This window comes from Eptesicus fuscus, chromosome 4, assembly GCF_027574615.1.
Source record: "Eptesicus fuscus isolate TK198812 chromosome 4, DD_ASM_mEF_20220401, whole genome shotgun sequence".
Taxonomy (NCBI): domain Eukaryota; kingdom Metazoa; phylum Chordata; class Mammalia; order Chiroptera; family Vespertilionidae; genus Eptesicus; species Eptesicus fuscus.
This window is the reverse complement of record NC_072476.1, coordinates 20,280,892-20,299,844: the sequence shown is the minus strand read 5'-3', so window position 1 is coordinate 20,299,844 and position 18,953 is coordinate 20,280,892. Positions and strand designations below refer to the sequence as shown.

At 44.0% G+C, this 18,953-nt stretch overlaps 1 protein-coding gene across 1 annotated transcript in view; it reads right to left on the bottom strand.

Moving 5' to 3' along the window:
• Positions 1–18,953, bottom strand: part of SNX29 (sorting nexin 29) — a 452,780-nt gene that overhangs the window by 397,590 nt on the left and 36,237 nt on the right. The window contains exon 4 of the mRNA XM_054714743.1: positions 9,889–10,013. Coding sequence (XP_054570718.1) covers positions 9,889–10,013 — 125 coding nt within the window. The remainder of the gene's footprint in view (positions 1–9,888; positions 10,014–18,953) is intronic.

Here is an 18,953-nt window from a genome sequence, read left to right as displayed (position 1 = left end):
AGGACCCTATGGACACCCCCATAATCTAGCACCTCCCAGGTCAACACAGAAGCCGGTGGGGGACAGTGCTCTGGCTTCTGGCTCCCTCCCTAAGGCCAGCGGTTCCCTAACAGCTGTTAAACATGTTTATCACACCCCTGGACAGAGCTTAGTATTTTCTTAGCACCTTCCATAGACACCCTTCCAAGGGCTCTTTCACCAGAAGTAGCTGATTTGCAAGTTCACAAATACAACAGAGAAACACAAAGAGAGAACTGAAAACATTACAGGGATGGAAGGGTGGGGAGTTGACTTCCCCTCCATCAAAAGGATGAGCCCAGGGTTCTCCTGGCACATGCAGCTTCCTCCAAAATTAACTTTCTACAGAAATGAAATTGTTACCCAAGGTGAACCAATGAAGCAAAATGTAAATTCTGCTTTGAGTGAAATGCAATCAACCGTTTTCAAAAATCCCCACTGACGATCAAGGAAGTTGGTTTTCTAATTTTACAGATGTGGTATATTAATATCGCCTGCTTTTCAATGGACTGTGAAGATGTCCAGAAAGCAGACAGTGGAGCTCGAATGCCCGAGAGAATGAGCAGCATGGCCTGAAGTATGGGTCCTTGAGTCATTCTGAACATAGTTTTTTAGTTACCAGCAACCTTGCAATACACTGATGAGCAAGGATGGTCCAGTCCTTGACCATCGAGGGAGACAGTCAAAAAAACAGGTTTGGCCCTAACCGGTTTGGCTCAGTGGATAGAGCATCGGCCTGCGGACTCAAGGGTCCCAGGTTCGATTCCGGTCAAGGGCATGTACCTTGGTTGCAGGTGCATCCCCAGTGGGGGATGTGCAGGAGGCAGCTGATTGATGTTTCTCTCTCATAGATGTTTCTAACTCTCTCTCCCTCAAACTTCCTCTCTGTAAAAAATCAATAAAATATATTTTTTAAAATGATACTGTACATCTCCTTTAAATAAATAAATAAATAAACAAACAAACAAACAAACAAATAAATAAATAAATGCCTAAGCGACCGGACTACTGGATGGTAGCTATGACATGCACTGACCATCAGGGGATGGACGCTTAATGCAGGAGCTGTCCCCTGGTGGTCAGTGCACTCCCACAGAGGGAGCACTGCTCAGTTGACCAACTGGCGCCAGACACTGGGCTCACGGCTGGCTAGCGCAGCTGCCGTGCTGTAAGCCTCTCCCAAGGACACTTCCCCTGTGCGCCTCTCCCCCATCTGAACCAGTACTGGGATTGGGACCAGCATTGGGACTGACTGGGCGCAAGCCTGCAGCCACTTCTCCAGAGCCATGTGAGGGGCGAGGCTGCGATGACGCATGGCGGCTGCGCAGTCATGGACACATTGGTATCACCCTAGGACAGGCGCATGCAGACCACAGGGGAGTAGCAGTGAGCCTACCAGGGCAGTGGCAGCAGGTGCAGTGGGGCCAGGATGAGCAGGAACGGCATGGTGTCTGGGGCTCGGGCTCCTCCCTGGCCTCCTGCCGCTTCACGCACTACTTCGTGCTGTGCGGGATCGACTCGGACAGCGGTCTAGAGCCCAATGAACTGGCGGGTAAGGTCAGGCTGCTGCAGCGTGGAGGTCCACTGATCCCCACAGGCCAGGCCAAGGGCCCCCACTGGTGCACGAATCTGTGCATTGGGCCTCTAGTCCTACCTAATAAAAGAGTGATATGCAAATTAACCATCACTCAGCTACGCCCACCAGCCACACCCACCAGGAAACCATCCGCTGGAGGCTTTTCTGGCCTTGGGCACCAGCGGGGAGCCTGCGATGGGTCGCAGGCAACTGGGGGTCGGCTCCTGCGATCCGTCGCATGGAGGCTGGGGTCCAGCCAAGCCCAAGGGCAGGAAAGCCTCCGGCGGAGGCTTTTCCAGCCTTGAGCACCAGCAGGGAGCCTGCGATGGATCGCAGGCAACTGGGGGTCTGCTCCTGCGAGGGGGTCTGCTCCTGTGGTGGATTGCAGCGAGCTGGGGTCCCCTGCCCAATGGGCGGTGTCTGTGATCACAGGGAGCTGGAGGTCCCCTTCCCAGGCCTAAAGCTTTGGCCAGAGGCTTTAGGCCTGTGCAGGGCACAGCCGGTGATTGGTGTGAACTATAGAGGAAACACCTTTTCTGACTGCACACTGGCTAAGCTTTCTGTATGCCACTGGTAATGTTCTCAGTAACTTGGGTAATAAGAATCCAAAAAGGTGATCTAGGGTTTTTCCACCACACTTCTGGAGATAAAAACGAAGGTCCGCTGCTGGAGAGGTAAGAAATGTCATATCCTGCTCTAGCTGGTTTGACTCAGTGGATAGAGCCTTGGCCTGCCCACAGCAGGGTCTGGGTTCGATTCTGATCAAGAGCATGTACCTAGGTTGCAGGCTCCTCCCTGGCCAGGGCCCAGATCAGGGCTCATGCAGGAGGCAACCAATCAAAGTATTCCTCTCACTTTGATGTTTCTCTCTGTCTTTCCCTTTCTCTTCCACATTCTCTAAAAGTCAATGGAAACATATCCTTATGCGAGGGAGGGAGGGAGGGAGGGAGGGAGGGAAGGAAGGAAGGAAGGAAGGAAGGAAGGAAGGAAGGAAGGAAGGAAGGAAGGAAGAAAGGAAGAAAGAAAGAAAGAAAGAAAGAAAGAAAGGAAGAAAGAAAGAAAGGAAGAAAGGAAGAAAGGAAGAAAGGAAGAAAGGAAGAAAGGAAGAAAGGAAGAAAGGAAGAAAGGAAGAAAGGAAGAAAGGAAGAAAGGAAGAAAGGAAGAAAGGAAGAAAGGAAGAAAGGAAGAAAGGAAGAAAGGAAGAAAGGAAGAAAGGAAGAAAGGAAGAAAGGAAGAAAGGAAGAAAGGAAGAAAGAAGAAAGAAAGAAGAAAGAAAGAAAGAAAGAAAGAAAGAAAGAAAGAAAGAAAGAAAGAAAGAAAGAAAGAAATGCATATCCTATGAAAGACACATCTTGAAAATGCCTAAAGAAAGTTGTCATTTTTTTTTTTTGGTGAAAGGACTGGAGTCGTGTTGATGAAAACACCTTGGTGGCTGTGGTGATTGGCAGTGGCTGCAGCAGCAGGGTGATGGGGCTGGTGCCTTCCCCTGACCAGCCCGGTTGCCTCCCACAAAGGGAGGCCAGACTGCAGCTTAGGCCCGCTTCCCTTGGGGATCGGGCCTAAGCCATCAGTAGGACATCCCCTGAGGGCTCCCAGTATGTGAGAGGGGGCAGGTTGGGCTGAGGGACCCCCCACCCCCAGTACACAAATTTCATGCACCGGGCACCTAGTTATTAAATAAAAGTAGAAGCTTAGGAATCACAATCATGAAGACCTGAGTAGAAATCCCAGCTCTGCCACACATTAGCTCTAAAACATGAAGGCATATATTTCATTCCTTTGAACCTTATTTTCTTCATCTGTAAAACGGGGACACTATCATTCACCATGCAGAGTCATTTCAGGAATAAAATGGCATAATGAACATGAAGAGTCTAACAAATCCCCTGGGTCACAGGAGCTGCTCGATATGAGTATCCAGCAAACTCTAAGAAAGCCCATCTGTGTTCAGCCCATTAATCAGAAAGAGCAGAAAACATCCAGGTGTCATTTCCAAGACTGATAGGCTAATCACATCTATCCTCCCACTGTGGACCAGGGCATTTGACTTTTTTTTTTTTTTAAGTTGTCTTACTTTTCTCTATAGTTTAAATTAGGATGTTTTGGGATATAAGTAAAAGGCGGAACTCAAAATGGCTTAAAACCTTAGAAAATTTATTATTTTGCATCACTTTAAGTCCAGAAGTAGGCAGCTCCAGAGTTGGTGAATTCAGTAACTCGGTAACGTTAGGAAAGATCCAGGAACTCCCCACCTCCCTGGGCTGCCTTCCTTGCTGTACTGGCTTTGTCCTCAGATCTGTTCCCAGCAAGGTGGCAAGATCATTGCCACAGCTCCAAGCATCACCGTCTCAGGCAACAACCCAAGGCCATATAATAAGCCTTCTTTTGTGTCTGTTTAAATAGCAAGAATCCATCTTAGAAGCCCCTCAGCAGACTTCTTCCTTTTCTTTGGTCAGAACTGTGTCTCATGCCTTTTCCTAAACCAACTACCGGCAGGATAATTCTGATGGCTGGGCTGCTCTGACCCAGATTCACTGCCCTGCGGCTAGCTTCCGACCCGAAGCTCGTGGCCACCCAGCATCTTTACAAAATCAGAGTTCCATGAGCAAGACAGAAGAGACAGAACTGCTGGGTGGGGAACAACCAGTGTCTGCTGTAATTATTCACACTAACTGGAAGGGGACATTTAAACAAACTGCAGGACCAGACTCTGAAAATGCAGATCCCCTCTCACCATCACCAAACCAACCACTGTATGGACAAATCCAGTCACTCGTCCCAAAGTATGAGGAAACAGCTCGCACGCTGACAGGGCAGACTCTCACTACTGGGGCTTGAATCCTAAAGGTGACTTCATCCCAAGCTTCTCTGGGTCCTTCGCAACCAACTAGCTGGGCAATCTGCTCAAGGGATCTCCGTTTGGGATGGACGCTGCTTCCCTGACCCACCAAACACTCGACAAGACAAAGCTGAGTTGATGGCCTATCTGCTTATAATCACATCTGCCTTACCAACATTTCGTAAGTGAGGGATGTTTAGGACAAAACTCTCCAAGTCAGGAAGAGAAAGAAATCTGAATGCTAAGCCAAAAACAGAAACCAATAAAACAAAACACCTAGCAGACAACAAACCAGGAAATGGAAGATATCTGCAGGCACTGATGGAAATCATCACAAAACTGAAGGAAACTGCCTGCAAACCCTTTCCCAGGCTACAGTTTCTCTCCGAAGGAAAACGCGGTGCCTGATTTGTAGAACAGGAACTGGAGATGGTCACACACAAGGTGGCACATCTTTCAGCTACGGAAGGTTAGCCTGGATGAGACCAACTCTCTCACACACACACAGAGCAACTTAAAAAGCCAGACAACATTTTTTTTTTTATTATTAAAACAAAAGTGAAGGACTAGGAGGGAAGGGAAGTGCATAGACACGAGTCCTACCTTTAGAGCCTTATTTTGCCCTTGAGGCTTTTCCCTATGGAGCTCCTCACATGAAGAGGGAAGCTGAGCTTTCAGTATTCCCACAGGGGCTAAGAGGAAAATTAGGGTTCGGGCATGTGAGGAGAAAGAGCACTGGCAATCACCTCAAGGATGCAGCTGTGCACTGGACTAAATTGTGTCCCCAAAAAATTCATGTCCACCTGGAACCCCAGAATGTGACTTGATTTAAAAAAGACTCTTAGCAGATGTAATTAGTTAAAATGAGGTCCTACTGGAGTGGGGTGGGAACTAAATGCAATCTGACTGGTGTTCTTCTGAGGTGAGGGCAGGACACAGAGAGACAGACACAGAGGAAAGGCCGTGTGAAGACAGAGGCAGACACTGGAGTGACACAGCTACAAACGAAGAACACCAGGACTGCTGGCGCCAAGGGCTGCTGACAACCACCAGGAGCTGGGACACGTGTGGTCTCACAGCACCCAGGAGGAACCAACCCTGCGGACACCTACACTTCGGACGCCTGGCCTCCAGAACTGCGAGAGCATAACTTCTCCCTGTTGTTTTAAGCCACCCAGGGGGTGGAAAGTTTGTATGGGAGCTCTGAACAACTGAAAAGCCCGAAGAACTGTGTCCTAGAAATAAGGCAGAAGCAGAAATACAGGAGCCCTCACAAATGCGGAAGCCCAGGTGTGAACTGGCCCAATCCTTGACTGAATTAACTGGTCTCCCTCTACTCTACCTGCCTGAGAAGGAACAGCAAATCCTCTCTGAAGAAAGAGAACACCATCTCAAGCTTCAAAATCACTCTCAGTCCTTCATACCCAACATCTGTATTTGGTCGAAAATACCAGGCATCTACAAAGACAAGAATATATTCAAAATCCAGAATAAAACAAGAAAATAAGGGATTTCTGGCTATAGCCAAGTGAGATTAACAAATCCCCTCCCAAAGAGCAACTTTAAAACTAGACAACGAAGACAAAAACAACTGTGGAAGCTGACTTCAAAGACTTATATCGGAGAGATGTTTACACTCAAAAGCTACTGAATTTTAGATAGGAACAGTGGGAACAGTAACAAAAGTGCAACAATAAATGTCAACCAACACTCTTATCTCAAGTGTCAAGGGCAATCGGGGGAGATGGAGACCGTGGTGAACTAGAGCACTTTGCCCAAGCTACAGAGGGCAGGAGTATCAGGCTCCAATCAAACTCAGTAGCACATGTGGGCCCAGAGTCACAGATCTACAAGTTTAAGAAAAGTCAGAAATTCATATTTCAACATAATATCTCATATTTTTTAAATGTTGGCAACTTTTTTTAAAAAAAATTTTTTTACGTGTACTGTACAGGGCACCAGTTTCCAAACTCAGACCCGCATGCACCTTAACCCCAGATGACCAAATGCAGTCATGCCTCTGGCAGACTCAGCACTATCTACGGTACTGTGATTTTCAACAACATCATTTTAGTCAGTCATTACTTTTTTCAGCTTTTCTCTCTTCAAAAAAAAGGTAATGTTGCCCATTTGTAAACAGAGCTAATGCAATAGCCTTGTGGATTAATTCACCCTTATTTATTCTCTCCTGTCACTTTCAACCCAGCTAACTGAGCTAGAGTGGCCTGCAGAGGAGCAACAGTGGGCATCAGGCCCAATGCCAGAGGAGGGGACAGCTGGGAAGAGCCAAGAATTTGACATCAATCTGACCTGGGTTGGAATCCTCAGCTCTGCCATTTACCAGCTGTGGGAACTTGGGCGGCTTATTAACTTATTTGAGCCTCATTGTCGTCCTCTGAGAAATAAGGACACCGCCATCTACCCTGGAAAGTAACTGCCAAGTTCCCATCAAGCACCAGCTCCAGCCCTGTACCAAGGCCTGGGCTTCGCAGGCACTTTCTCCGGGGGTCCCTACCACAACCTGCAAGGCAGTCTGTTATTCACCTCATTTTGCACATGAGGAAACAAAGCTTGGGGGGGAGGGGGTCCCAGAGACCTCACGTGTGACAAGTCACTGAGCAGAGATTTCAACTCTGTCGCCTGACTGTAGAGTCTGATATAAGCTGCTAAGTTACATAAAGGGCCTAGCCAGCAGCCAGCAGGGGCGAAGGAACAGAGCGATGCTCATTTCCACCAGATTTCATTTGCTTCACTCTGCCTGAAAGGTCATTCCAGTGGCTTTAACAGCCTCAAAAAGCCACTGATCTGATCTTTCCCAGCTCTTAGTTGAAAGCCCACGGCTCCTCTCTCTCGTGAGGCTTTTAATCACACGTTCAACAGCAGGAAAGAGGTTTTCATCAGCCAAGGACTATTCTGCACCGGTGAATGGTTCATTAACACTGCCGACAGTGACAGCAAAAGCCCCTGGCAGCCACTCAAGCGCTAACCCAGATTGGTCTTTCCCTGCTTCTAAGAGTCTAAGAGGCGGCCCGGCACATCCTCCTCAGAGGAAAACAGAGCCAGAGACCCGTTCATCCGCCTCTTTGGGATGTAGGTGCAGAAATCAAGCTTAAAATACAGGGAAGTGGCAAGAACGTGTGCTGGAAATGCCTTGCAAATGTGTTGGAACCTCTCTGATTATCAGGACCAAGTAACAAAAAGACAAGAATTCTGGTCTGGATGGAATGGAAAGAGCCATTTTTCATGGCTAAAAGGTCAGGGAGCCTTAAGGGGGATGAGATGCAGGCAGAGGTTAAAAGGTAAAAGAGTGCTGAGGAAAGATGGCAATTGGTTAAACATTTATTAGGTTATGAATGGAAGCAGATCTTCACATGAGATTCTCACTGAATCCTCCTGACAAGCCCCCGGATAGACGAGACTACCCTCCTTTACAAGTGAAAACAACTAAAGCGCTGAATGTTCCAGGGCCCTTCCAGACTTAGCCTCACAGTCTGACTCTGAAGCCAAGGCTGCCTCTGCCATGGCCGGCAGCTGCCCCTGACTGGATGGAAGCAGAGCCAGAGCCTCGCCAGTGTCATTAAGGTAGCTCCCCCTCAGACAAGAACAATGGAAACAAGGGGACTGTGGGAAAAGCAATGTCCCTGAACAGCTTCTCAACCAGCCCAGAGCCCTCAGCCACCCCCATACAGGGGCCCAGGGAAGCATCCTGGACATGAGACAACAGGACTGACATCTGAGGTGACAGTTAGCGGTGATGCTGACGTTTCTCTGAACCAGCCCCACACTTCCACGACTTAATTTTAAAGGAGGAACCCAAGAGCACAGGAGAAAAATCAACAGTGACAGGAATCCCTCTTGCAGCTTCCTCTGACCCCAACGGGAACCACAATACTTTCTGAAGATGAGTAACCAGTGAGATGAATAAGAATGTCGGCAGAGAATTTCCACCAACAACTTCACCAAACACAGTGAGGTGGTTTGTAGCTATGAAAAGAGGAAAACTAGCCAAAAATGACACATTTTACACTAATATTATCACAGAAACAATAAAGATTTGGGCCCTAACTGGTTTGGCTCAGTGGATAGAGCGTCGGCCTGCGGAATGAAAGGTCCCAGGTTCGATTCCGGTCAAGGACATGTACCTTGGTTGCGGGCACATCCCCAGTGGGAGGTGTGTGCAGGAGGCAGCTGATCGATGTTTCTCTCTCATCGATGTTTCTGACTCTCTATCCCTCTCCCTTCCTCTCTATAAAAAGTCAATAAAATATATTTTTTTAAAAAAGAAAAGAAAGATTTGGGAATTAAGGGTAACCACCACAAGCAGAGTCTAAAAGAACATGCTCTTTAAAATGGGGGGGGAAGGGGGAACATAGGACGGTTTGGAGGGGTGTTGTTGTTTTTTATGTATGTTTGTTTTATTCATAATTTTGTCATGTTTTGGGATACCAAAAGTGATTCTAATGGTTGAATTTAACCTCATCTTCAATCCACTGACCCATTTCATTCAATGACAATATTCAATGTCAAAAGGAACTTAAAACACACATGCACACAACTGCATAGTTTTCATAAAGTTCTATGTCATTCTTGGTGGGTATCACATTTAACAGTAAATACTTTTAAATAATACCCAGGTGACTGCACGGCTGCAACATTCGTAACTGGATAGATAACCATAACCAATTCAACTAGAAACCAACTAACAAGTAACTGTCTAAATATTTTAAATCTTGTTTGGATCATCAGTATGGGATGGTTTTTATATGATGGGATCCCCTGTAAGGTTCAGGCCCAAAGCAAATCACTCTCAGCAGTGTCCTCATCTGTGCAGTGGAGAAAATAAAGGTGCCTACTACTCACAGGGCTGTTGTCAGAACTGAACAAGTTCATTTACACAGAAGACAGACAAAGTGCCAGGCTTGCACTAAATACCTGCAAGTGTTAGCAGTTATTATTATTAGCATCACCTCTGTCATTCAGACACACAGGCGCATGGCGCTTGGGAAACGCTCTGGCAACTTTAAAACGGATGGCAGCAGAACGTATACGCTCAGAGACCTGTGTGGTCCCTGTTGCTGTTATTGAAGACAGATTTAATTATGAAATATCATGCTATCCCCATGCATCATATTAAAACAGATTATTAATTTCCCAGCAACTGCCTCACCACACTGTGAAATAAACACCTCCGCTGCAGGCGTCCAAGCCCTTAAAGACTGCCACACGTGGCTCTAGGGATTCCGCACAGAGGATGACTTCACTTAAATTAAGGTGCCAGACACCACCATGACCGACAGGTCAGACCTCCTTACACGTGATTTCTGCACCCCCCCGCCCTGCCCCACCCACCCCCCATCAGTCCCACACAGTGACTGCCTTGCTCGCTATTAAATAAAAATAAACAGAGAGAGGAAAGACAGCATCCTCTGGGCCACCACCTCAGGCCGAGCAGTACCTGTTTCCGTTTTGCTGGAGAAGCCGGCTGCCTGTTTGATCGCAGCTGCTGTTAGTGCTAATCCGCGACTCCTCTTCAAGCCATGCTGCAGGACGGCCTCAAACTGGGCACACAGACAGGTCACCCTGTGAGAGAACCAATGATTCATCAGTCCACCTGTGAAGGGAGAGAAACCACCAGAGTGGCCCCGCATCGCCAGGGAGCCAGTAAGTCACCAGGTGTGAAGGAACCCATGAGACACCTGGATTTACAGGCAGGTAATTGCCTTGGGCCGCTCCACACACCTCTCCCCATGTCTGTTTATTTCACATAACTCAGGGAAGCCCACACAGTCTGACCATAATCATTAGACTGGTGGAAGCATAGTAACAATTCACAAGAAACAAGGGAACATGGAATTGGTGCCAGGCAGCAGGAGAGAGAAGAAAGCCAATTTAAAAGCAAATCCATTTGGTGTGAGGAGGGGTGGGTGTTAATTGTATCCAATTTACACATTTCAACTCAAATTCATATCACAGGTAGTTTAAGGAACACGGTTATCTTTTAAGAGATTGAATTCACCAGCCTGACAAATTGGAAACATTGTGTAATTTCATGGCCTGTTACATACAATAAAGAAATAATATGAATTCTGATTCTTGTTCTTTATTTTGTTGTAAGGTTACATTTGAAGTCAGATTCAGAGTTAGTGGAATTTTCAATTAAGTTACAATTACTCTGCTTGCTTTTCTACCAAAAAAAAGTTATAATTACTGTGGATTTAACTGAATTCATTTCTCAATAACCAAAGAAATGGAAGATTCAGGAACATGTTTGCAAAGAGATGAGGTCACAGCAACTACACTCTATTCTTAACAATCCTCTCAGCACTCCTTGGCCCTCAGCCCAATTGGACTTCAGAGACCCTTCCATTCACTTGTGCAACAAACATTAAGAAACCCTGAACTTCTATGTGTCAGGCACTATTCTAGGCTCTGATGATACACCAGTGAGACACACAAGGTCTCTGCCTCACCACGTTTGCACAGTTCTAACAGGGAAGACCCATAAACAAGTAGGCTAACCCAACCATTTTAGTTGATGAGAACTTTGAAGAAAATAAAACAGGATGAGGTGGTAAGTGGAGAGAGGGCAGGAACCAGCTTAAATTATGTGGCCTGGATGGAGGTAACCTTGGAGTTAAAACCTGGATAACAGCAAGAGGCAGCAGGCTGGGCAGAGGGGCCCAGTGCAAAGGCCCTGAGGCCACCACATCCTTTCCAACCTTGCCTAACTGCAGGCATTTCCTGCTCCACCTACCCCCACACCTGTAATAATAACACTCCAAGGGTTTATAGTTCTGTGGGTGGTAAAATATTTTCATACCATGGATTCATTAGCTCCTCTCATCAACATTATGATATAGGTATTATTATCTCCATTTTATACATAAAGAAACTGAGGCTTAAAGACATTTAAGAGATAGCATACATAAAGTACGTAATTAGCAGCACCATCTGTACTTCAGCCCTCCCCACCCCCATGCTGATCCCAACTAGTTTCTGCTACACCCCATAGCACCAAGACAAACATGCTTTATTCCTATGACAAAAGTCCTCTCCCTCATAAACCCAACCTTTACTCAGGTCATCTGTCTACACCAGAAACCCCTAGCACAGATTCAGCAAATACCAACATTTTCTCTCAATTCTGTGCCTGTGACACACATCACTAATCCACCCCAGCATTCTGGGCTACTACTGCCAATGATCAAAGCTGGCTACTGTGGTAAATGTGCCAAAATGACTTCTCCCCTAGGGAGATCTTAATTGACCTGGATTTGGGTTACAAATCCAGGTCAATTAAGACTAGTGAATCAAGGAGAACACACATGTCCAACCTCATGAATCTACAGTCCTTTAGCTTGTGGTGAGCACACTATAGGTGCTGATTTATAACCATGTCATCTTAAGGTTTTTCATTTCTTCTCATCTTTTTTTTTTTTTTTTAATCCTCACTAGAAGATACTTTTCCCATTGATTTTCAGACAGAGTGAAAGGGAGGAAGGGGGAAGGGGGAAAGGGGAAGGGGGGAGAGGGAGAGGGAGAGGGAGAGGGAGAGGGAGAGGGAGAGGGAGAGGGAGAGGGAGAGGGAGAGGGAGAGGGAGAGGGAGAGGGAGAGGGAGAGGGAGAGGGAGAGGGAGAGGGAGAGGGAGAGGGAGAGGGAGAGGGAGAGGGAGAGGGAGAGGGAGAGGGAGAGGGAGAGGGAGAGGGAGAGGGAGAGGGAGAGGGAGAGGGAGAGGGAGAGGGAGAGGGAGAGGGAGAGGGAGAGGGAGAGGGAGAGGGAGAGGGAGAGGGAGAGGGAGAGGGAGAGGGAGAGGGAGAGAGAGAGAGAGATCAACTGGTTGCCTCCCACATGCGCCCCAACTGGTCAGATCCAAACACAACCAAGGTATGTGCCCTTGACTAGGAAATTGAACCTGCAACCCTTCCGTGGGCCAATGCTCCAACCACGGAGTAAACTGGCCAGGGCTGCTTCTCATCTTTATTCAGTTACATGGTAATTCCTCACAATGAAAGGGGCACCCACTTTGTGGAGCTCTCTCTTCTCATCTTAGGCTCTCCTATTTCCAAGAACGCTCTCTGGCATGACTGTGGGGGCTTGGCTGCCTTCATGGCATTTATTATACAGACATTAATGAATTGGGGCATGTTTTTTAATTAAGTGGGGTACTTTAATCAACAGTGAATGTTTTAATATTTTCAAAAAGCACCAAGCAAGGAAATCACTTTAAGTTTTTAGGGCATACAGCTGTTTCTCAGAGGAATGGATAAATAAACGATAGTGTATCAATACAATGGAATACTATTGGCGATAAAAGGAATAAAGTACTGACACATGCCACAACATGGATGAACCTTGAACATATTATGCTAAGGGAAAGAAGTCAGAAGCACACATCGCATGATTCCACGAAAGGTTGAGGAAAGGTAAATATATAGAAACTGAGTCCATTGGTAATTGCCCATGGCTAGGAGTGAAATCAAGCATCAACTGGCACCAGGGAACTTTGGGGATAATGAGAATGTTGTTCTAAAACTGGATTGTGGCGATGGTTACACAATTCTATAAGTTTACGATTTTAAAAAGTCACTGCATCGTACACTTACAAAGTGCAGATTTTTATGGTATGCGAATTAGACTTCAATAAAGTTGTTTAAAAAAAAAAGAAACTCCCCTCAAGGTCTCAGTAAAGGTTTGATGAAGGAGTGAAGGAATTAACAAACGAAAAACAAAATAACGTCCTCCTGCTGAATGTAAAAGTATCCACCAGCACAGCTGGACACGGCACAAGCTTAACTAGTTCACTGATAAAATTCTGCAAGCACTGGTTTTCCTGAGCATTGTCCTATATTTCAAGACTACTTAGCCTGCCACATTAGTCTGTAATGAGATTCCGGAGAATACTGTGCTTTTTATTATGGCAATCTGTGCTTTTTTTTAGAACAGACAGGATCAGTAATAAATGCTGCATTTTTACAAACTGAATCACAATAATCTTGTGACCGAAGGGTATATTTCAAATTAATCCTTTTCCTACGTTACAGCTTTATTGGAACCTTTTGGGAAAAACTAAGTAGAAGCATGAAAATGGACTATATTACCCACAAGTGGAAGCTCCAATGTCACCTGGAATGGAGTCGCTTGGACCCATGAAAATCAGTTAATCGCATTAGCCACATCTCAGATTTAAGACAGTACAATTATCAACTAGCTTAGCTAAAGCAAGGCCATTACATGATGATCATTTGAAATGGGCCATGCCCTACATTTATGTTATATAAATTAAGTTTCAAAACGGTTCACACCCTTTAAACCATGAATTTTACTGGCAGAAATCAATCCTCGACTATAGTCTACAAGTCAGACAAATATTTAAGATAAACAATGCAACAGCCCTAGCCAGTTTGGCTCAGTGGATAGAGCACTGGTCTGCAGACTGAAGGGTCCCAGGTTCGATTCCAGACAGGGGCACATGCCCAGGTTGCGGGCTCGATCCCCAGTGGGGGGTATGCAGAAGGTAGCTGATCAATGATTCTCTCTCATCGATGTTTCTGTCTCTCCCTCCCTCTCCTTCCCTCTCTGAAATAAATAAAAATATATATTTAAAAATAATAATAAAAATTTAAAAAATAATAAAAGAGGGAAGTTTAAAAAAAAAATTCTGAAAGGCTCTGGCCAGTGTGGCTCAGCTAGTTGAGCATCCTCCTGTGCAGCGAAAGGTCACTTGTTCGATTCCTGGTCAGGGCACATGCCCAGGTTTCAGGTTTGGTCCGGGTGCATACAGAGGGCAACCGACGAATGTTTCTCTCTCATCTCTCTCCATCTCTCTCTCTCTTTCTCTCTTCCCCCTCTCCCTGCTTCCCTCTCCCTTTAAAAATCAATAAAAACATTTATTTAAAAAGTGCTGTACAACCATTACCTCTAACTAGCTCCAAAATGTTGTGGGTGTATGTGAAAAAATTAAGAGCTACTTGGTAAAAGAATTACTGGTGATATCTTTCTTACCTCTATGCCTTTTTGAAATTAGCACTTTTTTTCTAAAACAAATATTTTAAAAGAATCCATGACTCAAGAACCAGAAATACTGCTACCTTGAGCTACAGATAAAGAATGAAGAATTATGGTTTAAAAGTTATGGTGAGGAAAAATCATGCAACTATTTAAAATGTTTATAGAGAATTTGAAACAGCAATTTTTTAAAGCTTGGATTGTAATGATACATAAAAAAACAGATCTATAAAAAGTTATAAAAATGTTTCTAACTCATGAATAAAAAACATTACAATTCAAAAAACTATAGCATTAAAAGTTGACATTTTCATGTAGACAAAGTGGGAGAGGAGAATTACATTTACAATATTAAAAAATTAAAATAAATCATATTTTTAACATGAAAGATACAAGTCCTATATGAAGAAACACCATAATATGTTCTTAAAAAAGTATAAAGATCAAAATAAATAGAAATGCCACTTTTGTGAATGGAAAAATTAAAATATCAATTATTCCCAAATTAATGTATAAATTTAATACAATTCCAACAATAATCACAAGAAAGCCTTGACAGTGGGGCTTTAGTACAAGGATAAACAAATTGATGGAGCAGTACGGAGACTCCCAAATATCCAAATAAATATGAAAATATGTTATATATAATAATGGTAGCACCTCAATTCTAATGGGCAAGAGTGGGCTATTTAATCAGTGGCACTGACACCAGTAGCTATAGGGCTGAAAGAAAATAAGAGTAAACTTCTATCTCAAAGCACAGACAGAACTAAATTCCAGGCAGATCTGCATCAAAAAAATAATAAAGTGTTAAAATAATAAAGAAAAATACAAAAGAATCTCAGGACAGGATACTCTAAAACCAAAATTTTAAAGGTTCATAGAAATAATTGCATAAAATTTTTAAATTTCTACATAGCAAAATATATCACAAATATGACCTAGGCCAGGGGTCCTCAAACTTTTTAAACAGGGGGCCAGTTCACTGTCCCTCAGACCATTGGAGGGCCGGACTATAGTTTAAAAAAAACTATGAACAAATTCCTATGCACACTGCACATATCTTATTTTGAAGTAAAAAAACTAAACGGCAAAACCCCACATGTGGCCCGCGGGCTGTAGTTTGAGGACGCCTGACGTAGGCAGAATGACTCAGTAGATAGAGTGTCAGCTCAGAGACTGAAGGGTCTCAGGTTCAATTCCCAGACAAGGGCCCATATGTCAGTTTCAGGCTCATTCCCCAGCCCTGGTCAGGGTGCGTGCAGGACGCAGCCAATCGATGTCTCTCACATCAATGTTTCTCTCTCTCCCTCTCTCCCCTTCTCTTCCACTCTCTCTAAAAATCAATTGAAAATATCCTAGGGTGAGGATTAACAAACAAACAAATAAAAAGATATTACAAATATAGTAAAACAATAAATGACGGAGAAAACATTTACAGCACGTATAACTGAAAAAGAATTAATAGTTATAGTACATGAAGGGCTTTCTACAAATGGTTAAGAAAAAAGACAAGAAACTCAAAAAATAAAATAAATTAAGGAAGATTAACAAACCACGAAAGAAGGAAATGTAGTTGGCCAATAAACATATGAAAAGATATTCAACCTTACTAATGGCCAAGAAAGTACCACAATACTAAGAAAGCAATTTAGGACAATCATTTTTAAAACTACAGATCTAGCCCTGGCCAGCATTGCTCAGTGGTTAGAGTGTCAGACAGAGAGTAGTGGGTTCGATTCTCGGTCAAGGGCAAGTACCTGGGTTGACGGACTGATCCCCGCCCCAGATTGGAGTGCATGTGGGAGGCAACCAATCGATGTGTCTCTGTCACAATGATGTTTCTCTCTCTCTCTCTTTCTCTTTCTCTGTGTCTCCCTCCCTCCTTCCAGCCCCACTTCCTTGTACTCTCTCTAAAAATCAATGGAAAAAAATATCCTCAGGTGAGGATTAAAAGGAGGGAAAGAACTTTTTTTAAAAGATAATGAAATTCATTAGCAATCAAGGAAATGCAAATTAAAGTAACAGTGAGCCACAACTTTTTACCCATCAGACTAAAAAAACTTCAAAACAACACTCAAAACTATTCTTAGCTAGAAAGAAAAAGGGTTAGTCTCCTGCACTCCTGGTAGAAATTTTTAGAAAAATACCTGACCACAACTACTAAAAATAAACACATATTTTCTTTGACAAAGCAATCCAACATCCTGGAAATGTAAGCTAAAGAAATAAAATCCTCAAAATATAAGAAAAGATGCTCAAGGATGTCTATTGTTTCATTTTCTATAGTAGTAAAAATTGGACACAAAGTATTACTACATAGGCAACTGTTTGTACATCTGCATTGTATAATATAATGCAGCCTTTTAAAAATAATTATTAGAACTGTAACTTAGAAAGATTTGGACAGGGTAATGCTAAGGGAGATAATACAGATGCAGAACATTTATATACATAATTCAAGTTTTATAAAACACTGGCAATAAAACTTGTGTGTGTGTGTGTATATATACATGTATATTTCATTTTTAAGAAACTATAAGAACATGGGGGAGGGGGGCATAAAACAAATAATTCCTCATCATTAACTTCAGTTACCCAAAGGGAGGAAGAAGAACATATGGTAGCGAATAAAAGACCCAAAAAAAAGTAGACAAAAAAATAAACTTGATAATAGTGAAAATTCGCAAGGCAGTAATTTTCAAGATACTGTAAGTGTAAAGGTTAGAGGACGGCCAACAGACATGTAAAAAGAAATCAAATGAATGTTCTACTGGTAAATCAAAGGGGAAAGAGCATAGAGAAAAGCAAGAGTCCTAGATGCAGGAGTGAATAAATGGGAAATGAGGACACGTAAAAGTGACACTAAGTCATTGGCCAATATCTCCAAGTTTGACTGGAGTCCATAGCCTAGGACAGTGGTCGGAAAATTCATTAGTCAACAGAGCCAAGTATCAACAGTACAACGACTGAAATTTCTTTTGAGAGCCAAATTTTTTAAACTTAAACTTCTAACGCCACTTCTTCAAATAGACTCGCTCAGGCCGTGGTATTTTGTAGAAGAGCCACACTCAAGGGGCCAAAGAGCCGCATGTGGCTCGCGAGCCGCAGTTTGTCGACCACGGGCCTAGGAGAAAAAAACTCCACACCAAAAGCTTGCTTTAAAAAAAAAAAGTTCAAAACAACACACATTTGTCCTGATTTCTGGCCACATCCAGCACCACTCAGTCTTATCAAGGCTCAGTCCTAAGGCTTCTCAGCCCTGTGTCTTCCCCCAATACAACCACTTCCACTGCACAGCCATCTGTTGCTTCTCTCCTAGACCATCTCACTCCTCTCAACCCCCGGGCATCCTCAACAGAAGCTAGCCTCCTGAAATGTAAAGTCATGTCCTTATCTATCTTTGTTTCTTACTTACCCATACCACACTTTGCTATGTGTATACAGTACATGACATGATTTTAGGGGGAACAGAGGTGAACGATTTTTATGTTAATCATTTCAATGTGCAAAGATAAAACTGTAACCAGCCATCAATCTTTGAAGTCACTGATGGTATTATGACAAGACCAGAGTAGACAAGTCCTTGAAATTCCACCTCGAGCCAATCTCTGGCTCAGAGAGTATACAGGTATGGCAAAAATTGTGAAAATAGTATACAAATAGCCATAATTTAAGAAATTAATACCCCGCCCTGGCTGGGTGACTCAGTTGGTCAGACTGAGAGACGGAGTTTGATTCTGGTCAGGGCACATACCTAGGTAATGGGTTTGATCCCTGTGAGGCAATCAATTAATTGTTTCTCTCTCCCTTTCTCTCTCTCTCTCTCTCTCTCTCTCTCTCTCTCTCTCTCTCTCATCCCCCTCCCTCCCTCCCTAAGAAAAAAAAATCAATAAAACATATCCTCGCCGAAACCGGTTTGGCTCAGTGGATAGAGCGTCAGCCTGCGGACTCAAGGGTCCCAGGTTCGATTCCAGTCAAGGGCATGTACCTTGGTTGTGGGCACAACCCCAGTAGGGGGTGTGCAAGAGGCAGCTGATCCATGTTTCTCTCTCATCGATGTTTCTAACTCTCTATCCCTCTCTCTTCCTCTCTGTAAAAAATCAATAAAATATATTTTTAAAAAAATAAAAACATATCCTCGAGGATTTTTTTTTTAAATAAAGAACATCCTAATGAATGAAGTTCAAAACTTTCCCATGACAGCAAGAGAAGAATCTAGTAATGACTTTCCAGTCAATCCCTCAACATACAGGGCACATCATCTATGATACCGCCAATTTCTTGCACATCCCTATACCTTCGCATTTGCTATTCCTGCTGCCTGGAATGCCCGTTCTGCCCATGTGACCACTAAGGACCCTGATCACACCTCTCACGTCTGGACTATGGAATTATTACTACAGGCCACCATGACTGCCCACAATTTACATGTCTATTTCCCTGACTCAATTTTGAGTTCCTTGAAGACAGCAACCATCTCATCCAGTTTACATCCCCAATAGCAGCATAAT